Source organism: Rhinolophus ferrumequinum, chromosome 10, assembly GCF_004115265.2.
Source record: "Rhinolophus ferrumequinum isolate MPI-CBG mRhiFer1 chromosome 10, mRhiFer1_v1.p, whole genome shotgun sequence".
Taxonomy (NCBI): Eukaryota; Metazoa; Chordata; class Mammalia; order Chiroptera; family Rhinolophidae; genus Rhinolophus; species Rhinolophus ferrumequinum.
This window is the reverse complement of record NC_046293.1, coordinates 62019927-62033132: the sequence shown is the minus strand read 5'-3', so window position 1 is coordinate 62033132 and position 13206 is coordinate 62019927. Positions and strand designations below refer to the sequence as shown.

Below are 13206 nucleotides of genomic sequence, written 5' to 3'. Positions count from 1 at the left end.
TAGCAAGTTCTTAACAAATGCTTGTATCATTTCAAGCTTTAGTACCTGAAAGAAGGGACATTTGGAAATGACATTTTTTAAAAACAAGACTTTTTGTCATAAGCGTAAGAGTATTTCTAGAACATCTTGAACCATAATCATAAATACTTCATATTGATAACATTTTCATTTTTGGCAAACTCATTCTGCATGCCTCTTCCCTTTTTTTACTTCTTAAATTACTTCTAAAAACCTGTAAGAAATGATACTATTTATTTTGTGTAGAGTACATATTTGGGCATTCTTTACTATAGGGCATACTCCAATTTGCAGAATCTAACTTTTAAAATCACACTATACAAATCTGAAACAGCGCTGCGCTGTCACCAACTCTCAGTTCTGGAGGCTAGCTAGTGCATAAATATATAAGAAAAAGAAAGAGAGGGCTACCACAATGTAGTGGGAAGGGAGGCACTGTACTGTGCCTGAGGGAAGAATGTCATTCCTATGGTTCTAGAAAGTATATACTCACATCTGGTATGACTTGGCACATAGTAGGTGTTTGATAAATAATTTATGAGTGAGTGAGTGGATAGATGAATAGGAGAAACTTAATAAATGGTTCTTCAAGTGAATGAAATCAAACAAGAAAACATTTGTGAGAACTGTGGGAGGAAGGTACCCTTATACATCTAAGAAGTCATTAATAAGGCTGACCAAGGCTCAGCCATAGCCCAGGGACTAGAAGATACACATATTCTAAAATTTCCCCTCTCCTAATTAATTTCAATGGCCCTCTCTATATATTAAGCTTAAAAAAATTATACCTCAGTCAATTCCTACAGAGCAAAAGCTTCCTTTGTAAGTAAAAACTGCTTCCAGGAATTAGCCACAATCAGCAAATTCCTTTTGTACATATATACATATAAAAGGGGTCTCTAACTGCAAAATAAATTCATGTTCTGGTATGTGTTAAAATGCCCATTGCTACTAAAGGATTTTTTTTTTTTACTATTCACGTCACATTCAAGGCAGGAGTGCAATTGTTCGTGCATATTTATCCCTCCATTAGTTCAGGACAGCTGAACTAAACTCTTGCATAGTTCTGCACCCAAGCCTTGTTCTGAAATGTTAGCTCGCCATTTGATATCAACACAGCTGTACAGATGAATTCAGAAGTCATCTTGTAGAAACATTTCAAGCAAAAAGCTACGGGCATACAGCAATAAATCTGCTACGAAAACAAACGTAGTGGGATAATTTTAAACTCTGTATCTTTAGAAATAAATTTTAAAAAATTAAGACACCGTAAAAGTAATACATGATGGCTTCCATGTGACAGATCTGTTATCCTATTTGAAGACATTATCACCTGTTAGTATAAATTTCTAATCTTTTTGAAAAGCTAACTTCCTTAGAAGTATTATTTTCAATGGGACGATGTCAAACATGCAAAATTTAACTATGATAGATAAATATTAAACCCTAAAAACTTTCTTCCTGGTCAACTCTTCTTTAAAAATTATTTTTGACAGTGTTACTAAAGATAGATCAAGTTCTTTGTTTTGTTTTGTTTTTTAACAATTGCTTGTGTGATTCAGGTTAAAGCATGCATTATTAAAACAACAAAATCCAAAGGTTACTTCTTCAATATACTGCTACTGGTTCACTTTAAAATCTGTTAAAAATAAATTCTGAGTATGAAAGTCAAAATCTAAAGTCATGAAACAATAATTAACAATTTCCACAATTAGTATTGGGCTGGGTTCCCAAATTAAATGGTAGCAATTTTTAGTGTACAATAAATTAATACAGGATTAGAATAAAGACATATCATTAATAATATAATTTTCATAAAGAAGTTACTACTACTTGTTTACCATATATTTCAGAGATTTCCGATAGTTTAAGGTATACTTCATTTTTAAACTACTTATAAACCAGGTTAAATACCTCTTTGCACGGAGGTTCCTTTTACTTACATAAAAATATTTTTCAGGTAGGTAAAGTTAACACAGAATAATCAATGAGCAAGGAGAAGCTAGTTTTAAAACATTACAACTCTACCAAGGAATTATGGAAATATCTAATTTTTGAAAGCATCCCTGGAATTATAGAATGTTTCATTCCCATTGAAACGACTGTATGTATAGGGAAAATACATATGACGTTTACTTAAAAGGAGTAAAAGAAGGGGAGAACAAATGCACTATACTTAAAGGTCTTTACATCTTCAAAATGAACAACGGAAAACATAAGTTTTAAAATGGTAATGTAAATCAGAGGACTACTTTCCACACCAGATTTGAGACTGTGTAAATCTCTTAAAAATTAGAAATTATATCATATATTTTATAGTTTTACATGTTGTATATTATCGTTTGTAATATATCAGATTGCACACCACATGTATCAACAAATAATCTAAAACCTTAAGAATAAATAGTTCCACATAATTCCACAATGTTGAGAATACCAATTTGTACTTTCTTGTCCTAAAGTTGTTAAGTCTCATAGATTATTCCTGGCACTTCTAGGATTTCATGCATTAATCTGCTTCACCCACCCATATCTTTCATAATTTTCTGGATAATAGAGAACATATACAGAACCTTTCCGTACTTGCACACATTACTTGCACACAATCCGAACTTGCACACAATCTTCCTAGCAGAGTGGTTGCAAGCCATTATCTGAGTCCAAATACTGCCTCTGCACTTACTGGCTGGCTACATGACCCTGGGCAATTTACTTAACTTTTCTGTCTGGATTCTTGACCTACAAAACAGGAATACATACCTGTCTCAAGAAGATTAAGTAACAATTACAATTGCTTAGCTCAGTACCTGGTACACAATGCTACATAAGGGTGAGCTAGTATTATTACTATGTGTCATGTACTGACCCAAGTAGTTTACATGCATTATTTCATTTAATTCTCACTTAACTCTAGTTTACCGATGAGGATATTGAGGTTTGCAGTGGTTCAGCACCTTGCCGTTAATAAAAACACTAACACGTTGAAGGGCCAATATCCAAACTGAGGTCTGCCTCCTGAACACAAGCCCTGAGAGCTATGCCTATGTTTCTTCAAATTAGGCTCCATGGATAAACTCAAGGAGAATTCACAAGTTTTCACTCTGATTATTTTTATTTTAAATTATTCTAGACATAATTTTCAAATGAAAGACATTTTCACAGAGTAGAGCTCAATTTCTTAAATCATCTAACTGAGATGTGCAAAAATCCCTGGTGCTCTCAGGAATATTCATAGAGGTCTAGGTAATTTTTTTTTTCTTACAATGTAGTCAACTTTGAAAAACTTCAAACAAAACACTCAACTTTCATTCTTCAAGAATGAGAGCAACAATTATTTTTCAAAATCCTTATGCCTATTTCATTATAGATACCAAGTACTGGACCTTCTGGCTAGTCTAATTACTTGAAAAAGTTAAAAACAAATACTATGGTACACCTCTGTAACACTTGGTCTTGTCTTTTCAAAAGAACACACATCCATTACAAGAAACAAATATTAAAAATAGTAAACAGTACTAGTATTCACAATGAGCACCAGTCTTTCATCTTGAATCCAATTATATAAACTACGATAGCCTACAGGATATTTCTACTTGAAGAACTCAAAAAACAAGCCCCAAATAAACTCATTTTGTCTATAGTACCTTTTCCCAAACAAGATCCCTTTTCCACATCTCTAACTCCTGTCAATGGTATCACTATTCTCTTACTCAGGCTCATGACCATAGAATAATCTTCGACTGTTCTCCTTTATTCTCTGTATTTAGTCACCAAGCATTATATTGCTTCCTTCAAATGGATTCTCTTAATCACAGACCCTCCTCCACACTCAGAGTTATCAACCTCTTTCAGGTTTTCATCACTCCATGTGTTTCTAGTGCCTTTCACCCCATTCCTTCTCTCCAATCCTGTCACTCCATTACCTACCTATACCACCACCTGTTTATCCTTCTTAAAAGATCAATTTGATCATGCTGGTCCTCTGCTTTAAAACCTCCGTGGATGCCCACTGCTCAACCTACAGAATAAAGATCAAATTTGGAATCAGGGCTTTTGATCATTGGAGACTGATCCAGCTCACAGTGAAGTCTCCCCTTTTATAAAAGTGTGGCACTTATTACATACCTCGTATGTTTCTTAACAATTTCCAATATTAGTGAAGTGAAGGCTTCTGTAGGAATGAGATTCCTTTTGTACCCTTCCTATTACTGAGTATTAAGTTAGGTACTGAGTAGTTAGGTACTGATCACTGAGTTAGATGTTAAGTTAATCAGTGCATGTATATTGGGTACCTAACAGGTGATCATTTGTTCAACAAATACTGAGTAATGAATATGTGTCAAGTATTTCCATCTACTACATGATTTCCATATGCCAGGCAACAACATTGAAACTTTATATACATTATCTCACATAATGCTCAAAGCTACCCTGAGACGGGTATTATTTTCATTTTTAATGAAGCAACTGAGTATCTAGTAAAGTCATACAGCAGGTGTGAGAGAGAGAGAGACAAAATTCAAACTCAGAAATGAGCAAAAAGCCTGTGCCCTTCACCAGTGTATTCAATTCCACCTATAGAAACATTACCTCAAGAGGCTGTAATCTACCTGGCACAGTGAATGTACACGATTATAATACACTGTAATAAATGCTCTGAACAATGCATAAGATCTTATTTAAGCAGAGAATGATGGGCCAAACTCTAGGGTAAAGAGGACAGGCAGAGAAGACATCCACAGGTGACACTTTAAGAATGAATAGCCGTTAGTAGAGAGGAAGAAACAATCTTCCCAAAGAAGGGAATAACGTGTACAAAGGCAAAAAGGCACAAAATTTCAGCATCAAGTAGTGCTCCAGAAAGTTCCAGTTTTCCAGGAAGTAAAGTGTGATAAGAGGGACTGAGAGGAAATGAAGCTAGGAAAAGCAGGCATAGTCAGATCACAAACAGTTTAGCCAAGAAGTTTGGATTTCATCCATGAAGGGAAAGCCACTGAGTAATTTTAAGCAAGAGAGTGGATTATTGCATTTACGTTTTAGAAATATTGCTCTGGCACAGAAAAATGGACTGGAAGAGTTACAGCCTAGAAGCAGGAACTGAAGGCTACTGAAACAGTTCAGGCAAGAGACTAAGCAAGCGCAGTGGTGATGGAGAGAAAAAGATTGATTCAAAAAGATACATAGGAGGTAGAACTACAGGACTCGGTAACCAGTTTGATTGAGGTTTGAGGTTTGGTAGGAAGATGAAGGAAAGGAAAGAATCTAGTCAAATTCAAGATTTCCAGCTTGACCTCTGGGTAGATGGAAGTATCATTAAAACAGGGAACAGAGGGGGGAGAAATAAGCTGAAAGTAAGGAAAGCTGATGATGTTGGTACAGATGGTGGTGGTACTTTTGGTACATCCAGAAGTAGCTAATAAACAAATAGGTAAGTCTAGGCCTCAGGAGAGAAAATCTAATGTGACGATATAAAATTGGAAGGTATAAGCCAGAAGAGTAGATGAAACTGCCTAGGAAAACTGTACAAAAGGATAGAGCCAAAAATAAGAGTTCCAGAGACAACCAGTATTTAAAACACAGACAGGAGCAAATGAAAAAGAGGAAGGTGAGAATGGTGATAAAGAAGTCTGGAAAGGAGAGGGTTTCATGAAGAAGGGAGTTCTCAACGTATTTAATGTGTCAAAGAGGTGAAGACCAGAACTTTAAAGCCTCTCTTAAATTTGCCAATTGAGTAACTGGTGACTTGCAGCAGAGAGAAATGGATGGTAAAGAAAACTAAACCAGACACATGTTGAATATTGAATGGCAGAAGAAGAAAGAGATATTAATCTTGGCTGAGAATAGGAGAATGGAGGGTTGAAGAACAACATTTCTAGGATGGCAGAGATTTTAGCATTTTTATAGAATGAGAGAAGGAGCAGTAGAAAGTGAGATTTTTAAATTAATGCCTTTGTACTTAAACTTAGCATATGGAAAGTTACCCATGATGCAACGTTAAGTGAAAAAAGAAACACAAAAAACACGTTGCAGAATAGATATAGTATGTCACTTACAATAAAATTCAGACTCCTCTCTCCGGCCATCAAGGCCTTTAGGTCCTGTATGACCTGGCCCCTGCCTACTTCTGACTTCATCGTGCAGATGCCATGCCCCAGCCACACCGGCCATTCTATTCTGATGCTTCAACATGCCCACTTTGTTCTTGCCGCAGGGTCTTTACACCTGCTGTTACTTCTGCCTAAAATGCTCTTCTCTCTGTCACAGATCAAGTCATTCAGATCTCAATTCTCCTCAGAAAGGCACGTCCCACCTGTATGTAACATTGCATTGCCCTCGACCCCAACCCCAATGTTACCATCATTACCTTGTGTTAGCAACTATCATTATCTGAAATTTTTATTTGTTTGTCCATCTTCCCCCCTAGAATGTAAGCTTCATGAGAAGAAAGATTTCATTTCATTTGCCTTGTTCACCACATATCCCTGCTGCTTAAAGTGCGTGGCACATAGTAGGCACTCTGTTGTTGAATGAAAATGTACACACACACACACGTATTACATGAATGTATGTATTACACGAAAAACATTAAGAAAGTTCTGAAAGGATTATTATTTGAACATACTTATACCAGGGGTGATTATGAGACTTAGGAGGAGAGGTATAATACCCATTCATTTTTTTGCTTCATAGATCTCTGTTCACATTTTGTACAAAAATCGTGTCTTCTGTAATCGAAAACCAATTTAAAAAAATGATCATATGAGCCTAAGATAGTAAATCTATTCTGCCTACTTTTTTTTGATGGGTTGTCATGATCTAATGTGACTGCAGGCTGATCCTTGAGTTGCTTTGGTAGGGCAGTTCAAAATTAGAATCGTAAACCTTAGAACTGGAAAGAACTTAGAGATCATCTAATCCAACCCCATAGTTTTACAAATGAGGAAGCAGAGACTCATAGTAATTTAATAAAACTAGACATTGATGAAAAAATTTCAAAGACCAAATGATTAAGAACTACTTAAAAGAGCTAATCTATTACATGTTATATATAATTTAAATAACTAATAAAAGCTTACTAAAGCTTACTCACATATAACCTACAATCTTCTGGTGAAATCATTACTCAAAGTAAAACTATTCCCTTAAGCACACTATTTAACCAATGAACCCTATGGTTAAGCATCGGTTAACCATTATAATATGACAAAGGATCAGAATACATAAATATAGTGAGTGAATTATTCACCGTTAGGTGTGCAGACTAACTGAACTAGCATGCACGTCTTTCAACCAGGGTACATAATAAGTCAAGTATATAATACGCTTAAGGATTCATTACACTTTGATTCAAATTTCTGTATCAATGTCTACAATGTGTATTTAATGGAATTTAATAAAAATAAATGTTGAATGGTAAAGAAATAAACTAAATGTCACTTACAGAAACACTTAACTATTTCTTTTTACATATGAACTGTAAATTACCTAATACCATTTGGTTTGTTTAACAAACTACCTCATTTGATCCTAACAACAACTCCACAGACAACAGAAATTTTTACTCCCATTCAATATATAAGAATGAAGCACAGAGGTTAAGGAACTTGATGAAGGTCATTTTGACAAGTCCTAAAGCCCAGATCGTCTACCTCTTAGCCACTGGTCTTTCCACCCCTCAGACTACCTCACATTTACCATGTATTAAAATGCAAAACACCTGATAATTTCCTTCCTTCCACGTTGGTGGAGGTGAAGAGGATACCAAACCCCTAGCAGTCCTAGCCCTTTCTATTCCATTTGAAATTTTAGTACCTAAGAAAATACATCATTTTTCTTAGTGAGGAAGAACATGTGACCGTCACTTTAATTGACAGCTGTGTTTATCAGGAATTCTGTATGAAATCTTACCAAATATTCAATTACTTTCTTAATCCTAATAAAAGTACCCTCTTTCTTAGAAAGCTCTCTACAAACAATGCCCAAAGTAGTGTTAAGAATATGGGCATTATAAAAACAAAGAAAAAAAAGAATATGTGCTTTATAGTTGAAAAAGTTTTTGAAACAAAATCTTAGTCCTATCACTCACTAGCTGTTCAACTGTGGGTACATTTCTTAACTTCCTTGAGTCTCACTGTCTTCATCTATAAAATGAGGATAAACACCATCTGCCTCTATGCATTGTGGGGAAAATTCAGTGAGTTAATAGGTGCAAAGCACTTAGCTCTTAGAAAAGGTCCAGGTTATAGAGCTGGTGTTGTTACAGAAACAAACAGATGCAGATATGTACTGCTGAAAAGTCATGTCATTTAATTTATGTGAACTTTACTAGTTTAACTTCTAGGGTGACCTTATTTCTTTTTTCTCCCAAGTATCTGGGACAGGACACAATACATCAATCACTCTTGCTCCCATGGTACCAATTAAAGTGAGTGCTGTATTTCAGTCCTCTTCTAACCCCTCTATTTAAGTAGTATAGTAACAGTAAATAATCTATTATTTGACTATCTTAGAATTGGCTACATTCAAACAAAGCTTACACGATTCTCACTCCTACTCTTTATCTAACTGCATTGTCCACTATTCTGAAATAAAATAACAGTAAGCCAGTTTTAGAAATACAAACCATGACACAGTGAATGCATGTTTGGTGAAAATTGGAGGAAGTTTGAGGGGGCACAGGGAGAGAGACTTAAACTAAGAAATTATGTAGTCAGCAGTACATCACGCATTTAATTTACTTTCTCTTTTTTAATCTTCACAGGCATTATTCTAATCAATATTAGCATCATTTTACAGATTAGAAAAGGGAAGCTTAAACTCTTGCTCACTCCCGCTGGCTCAAAGTACTCCAAGCACTCTAACCTACAAGAAGACTCTTGCTCAACTCAAGGCCTTACCTCTTACAATCTCTACCCAGAATGCTCTTATCTCCCTTCAAAGCTGTCTCCTGCTTCAGGCCTCACTTCAAATAGTGCCTGCTCTTACCAACTCTAAAGTTGCATACACCAATTACTCCACCCTTACTTCCTTCTCAGAACACAAAATAATCTGTATTCATCTTCTTGTGTTGAAGGACAGAAGTACTTTGATTTATCACTGCTGTATCCTGAGCGCACAGCACAGAAGATGATGCTGGCTTAATGAATGAATGAACATACAGTCATTTAGCAAGTAAATGGCAGGGTCTGGAAACCAAACAAGATAAATCAGACTGCAAACTCCTGCAAGGCCTACCACTACTTCTTTTCACTGGTGAGAGAGGAGATGCTTTGGGCTGGGAAATTAATTGAGAGATGTGCCTTCCCGCTTTCTATATTCATTCACTTTTTAAAATTAATCAGGGTGACATTGGTTAAAATTCATTCACTTTTTTAAAATTACAAAACTACCTACACGTATACTTAATACAAAATATTTAACCAGAATTTCAACAGATCTTACATTGCCTTTCAGAATCACAATTCTCCTTGAAAAAACACTGCACTTAACATGCTCCTTAACAATTAAGATACTGCAAAACAGTTGAGCAATTGACATGTTACATATAGTTATTTAAGGCTAAAGAAAATGTAACGTACACATAAATGCATTTTACTCACGGGCTTGCAATATTTTGTTCTTTTATAAGGTGTTCTGACTCTCCCAATACACCACACAGAAAAATGTTTAAATCAGCCATGGCATTATCATTCTGACAAGGGTAACAACGTTTTTTCTTAAAGATGACACAAATGCACCCACTCTGTTGCCTTTCACTATTCACCCACGTTCTTGCAGACAGAGGTCACCTCATGTAAAATGGCCAAGTGCAGTTGGAGCAAATCACTACCGCCATTCCCTTTGTTACCTTTCCCAGGGGATTTAATACTTACTGCCGAGTCCTCCATCCTCGGAGACGCCTGTCCCTCTCATTCCTAGGTAAGTCAGTCCCAATATGAGGAAAAACAAGCAGGCAGCAGTTAAGAGAAACATTGACAAGTAGTGGGCACTGAAACCCCCGGTTGGGGACACCTCCTCCCGTTTAAATTGCTGGAGAAGTTCCTCCTCGGGTTCGGAAAGCTTCGGTTTGTTGTATGTGTTTTTCAGGTAGGTGTGATTGGAGCCCGTATGATTGGAGTGATTGATCCTGAGTGCCCCAGACGCGGACATTGCCACACTGGGAGGGAGGCTGTTGGCAAAAATCCTGGGGGAGTCCACACCGAAGGCCCCACCGCCGATATGATTATTGGTTTTAAGCAGGGCGCCTGTGGACGAATCCAAGGTTGCGTCCATGTCGGTCAGTGGCGGCGGCAGGAGAGGGGCCAGTTTCTTAGCGTTAACACGGTATCTAGGAGCGGGGCTGGAGTCCAGGGGATCACACACTCCTCCCTGCTCCGCCGCCGTCACCGCCGCCTCTTCGAGGTTGCGGCTCCTGTCTAGACTCCCCGCGGCCGCCGCCCTGTCATTCATCGCGATTCCTCCCCCTCCCTGAACGCAGGGCTCCAGCCGGCCGCCCGCCGACTTCGCAGTCAGCGCAGGGAGAGGCTTACTATGGCTCCGTCTGGGCCGATGTCGGCAGAAGGAGTCCTCCTTTAATACCTGGCGTCCGGAGGCCACGTCGCCGTCCTCCTCTTCCTCCGAGTCCGAATAGTTTTCCCGGCAGCTGTAGGAGAGCAGCCGGCTGCCGTTCACGGTCCGGCTCGCCCACAGCGGCTCCTCGGCCTCCGGGTCCCTGTCCTCTCCGTCCTCTCCCTCCTCTTCCTCGTCCTCAGCGGTTCCATCTCTCCCCGGCGGGGTCTGCAGCTCCGCCGCCGCCGGCCTCCGGGCCCCCCACCACGAGTGGGGCTTCCTTCGCTCGGCCGAGGTGCTGTTAGTCACCTCGCTGGCGGCCAGGGGCGCCGACGGCGGTTTGAGCCCGCGGTACTGGAGCGAAGCCCGGTCTTTCCTCCCGCCGCCGCCGCCGCCGGCCTGGTCCCGGGGACTGGCCTCCACGTCCGACTCGTCCGAGCTGAAGCCCAGCAGCACTTTGCTGCCAGCCGTGGGGGCGGCCGAGGCGCCCCCGGGCCCTCCCAAGGGGCTCTCCGGGCCAGAGGCCGAGATTCGGCCCAGGCCTCCAGGAGTCCGTAAGTAGGAGAGGTCTCCGGAGACCGGCCGGACCCCCATCCCCACGGCCGCCGCCGCCGACCCCGCCGCGGCGACCGTGGCGGCTGCCGTGTTATTGTTATTACTGTTCCGCGTCTTGCTGCCGCGGCCCCCGGATCGGTGCTGCTGCTGCTCTTCCTCTCGAAGCTTCTTCAGCTTCTTGAGGTAGACCGGGCGGGTGCTCTCCGTCACTGGGCCGGGAGACAGGCCATAACGGCGGAGCTGAGAGAAAAGCTCCTCATCCGAGAGCTGCTGAGGCGCCGAAGCCGCTGCCGCCGCCATTTTCTCTCCAGGGTGTTTTACAAGCTCCGCGCTACCGGAAGTGACGCGCCGCCCTAGACCCTGAACTAGACCGGGCTGCGTCGCCCTCCCAGCGCCACCGCAGCCGAGGCCAATGGGAGGCGCGGGAGGAGCTCACCTGAGCGGGAAAGGGCCACCTGAGCGGCGCGCGGCTCCGCGGCGGAGTTTTTCTCCGCTCTCACCTTGAGGTGCCAGCACGCTCGCCGTCTCCTTTTTCTAACCTTTCCCAGCTGTTCTCTCCTTTTCCCGCTGTTCTCTGCCCTGACCTTCCAAGTGCCTTTCTCAGGAGCTGCCTCTTGCTAAACCACACCTTGACCTCCTCTTCCCAGGTTCCGGCCACCGGAATATTTGAAATCTGCCTTGAAGTTCTTGGCATTAGTTTTCTTTCCATCCCGATTCCCGCTGCCGTGGAAAGCCTAGCAAGACTCAAAGAAATCCCGATGGCCAGACTAGGTTGGCAATTTTTCTGTCTGACTCCACGTCCTCTCTTTTCACTTTGTCTTTATGCTTGACTTACAAAAAAGAAAAAAAGGGAGCTTCACCCGCTGCTTTTTTTTTTTTTTTTGAGATGCCTCTCCTCCGTTCTAAGGAGTAGACCAGTCACAATACAATTTTCTTCAACAGTACTGGCTATTCATTCCTTGGTTGTAAGGTATTATCATTTTGTCCCCCTTTCAAAATCTAATGATCTCGATAAGTCGTTTTTGGAATTGGGAGAGCCTATCATTTGTTTCAGTCTATGACTGAAGAAAAACAACAACATAAAACGCCATCCTACTTATTTCCTTCTTAGCACCTTTCCCTCCTATGGTTATTTATTTATTAATTGTTAACGATTATTTTTATGCATTTGTTTTTTAAATTATATTTCTTATTTAATTGTTTATTGTCTTATCCCTTTGGACTGGAAGCTCTATGAACAGAAGTGGCTTCTATGACTCATAACTTCAGCCCTATGGTGCCTGACACTAGAAGTTCAATAAACATTTGTTGAAATAATTAATAAATTGCAAAGCTACGACAGGAGATGAATATTTTGACATGGGAATAGTGGCAGATGAGGAGGAGAAACTTTCACACAGTCAAAAAACCAGAAACAAAACCTAGATATCCAACCCCCTCGTTTACAGAACAGGAAATGAATCCCAGAGAGGGAAACTTGCCCAGTTTGGTCAAGATTGCTTCTCTTTTCCTCAAACTTTGGCAGAGCTGACACTTCTTGAGTATTTAAACCCTAGTAGCTACACAGTAGCTAATATCTGGTTCACTGTCACAATTTTTGGTTGAATGAATGCTTTTACCCTGTTACATTATACAAGGCTGTACAGAAAAAAGGTAAACGTTGGCTACTAGCTTTTCAACAACCTGAATCGAACAGCAGAATAATATTAGTAACCTGAACTTTTGACTTCTCTTGGCAAAAGCTTGCCATCTCCTAAACAAACAAACAAACAAACAAAAAACCTTTTATGTGGAGGAGCACTTTGTCCTTTATCAGGAGACTATAAAATTTACAAATGTTCCTGAATCTATGACTGTTAGCACTTACAAGGTGTTTGATACAGTAAATTGTAACCACTATGATGGTAATGACCCAGAATTTATTACTATAATTGTCTGGGTGGGGAATCAAATTATTACAAACTTACCAGACATGTGTCTCAGTGTAGCAGAGTGGTTAAGCTGTGAGCTTTGGAGTTAAACAAAACCTGATATGGACCCAGCCCTGTCTCTTACTTTTATTCTTAGTTCAACATTTGTTCCACA

The 13206-nt window shown here is 39.9% G+C and overlaps 1 protein-coding gene across 2 annotated transcripts in view; it reads right to left on the bottom strand.

Annotated features, from left to right (window-relative positions):
- Nucleotides 1-11444, bottom strand: part of LEMD3 (LEM domain containing 3) — a 59462-nt gene extending 48018 nt beyond the window's left edge. For both annotated transcript variants that reach the window (XM_033117947.1, XM_033117946.1), the window contains exon 1: nucleotides 9891-11444. In XM_033117947.1, coding sequence (XP_032973838.1) covers nucleotides 9891-11421 — 1531 coding nt within the window. In that variant the 5' untranslated portion in view covers nucleotides 11422-11444. The remainder of the gene's footprint in view (nucleotides 1-9890) is intronic.
- Nucleotides 11445-13206: the final 1762 nt, after the last annotated feature.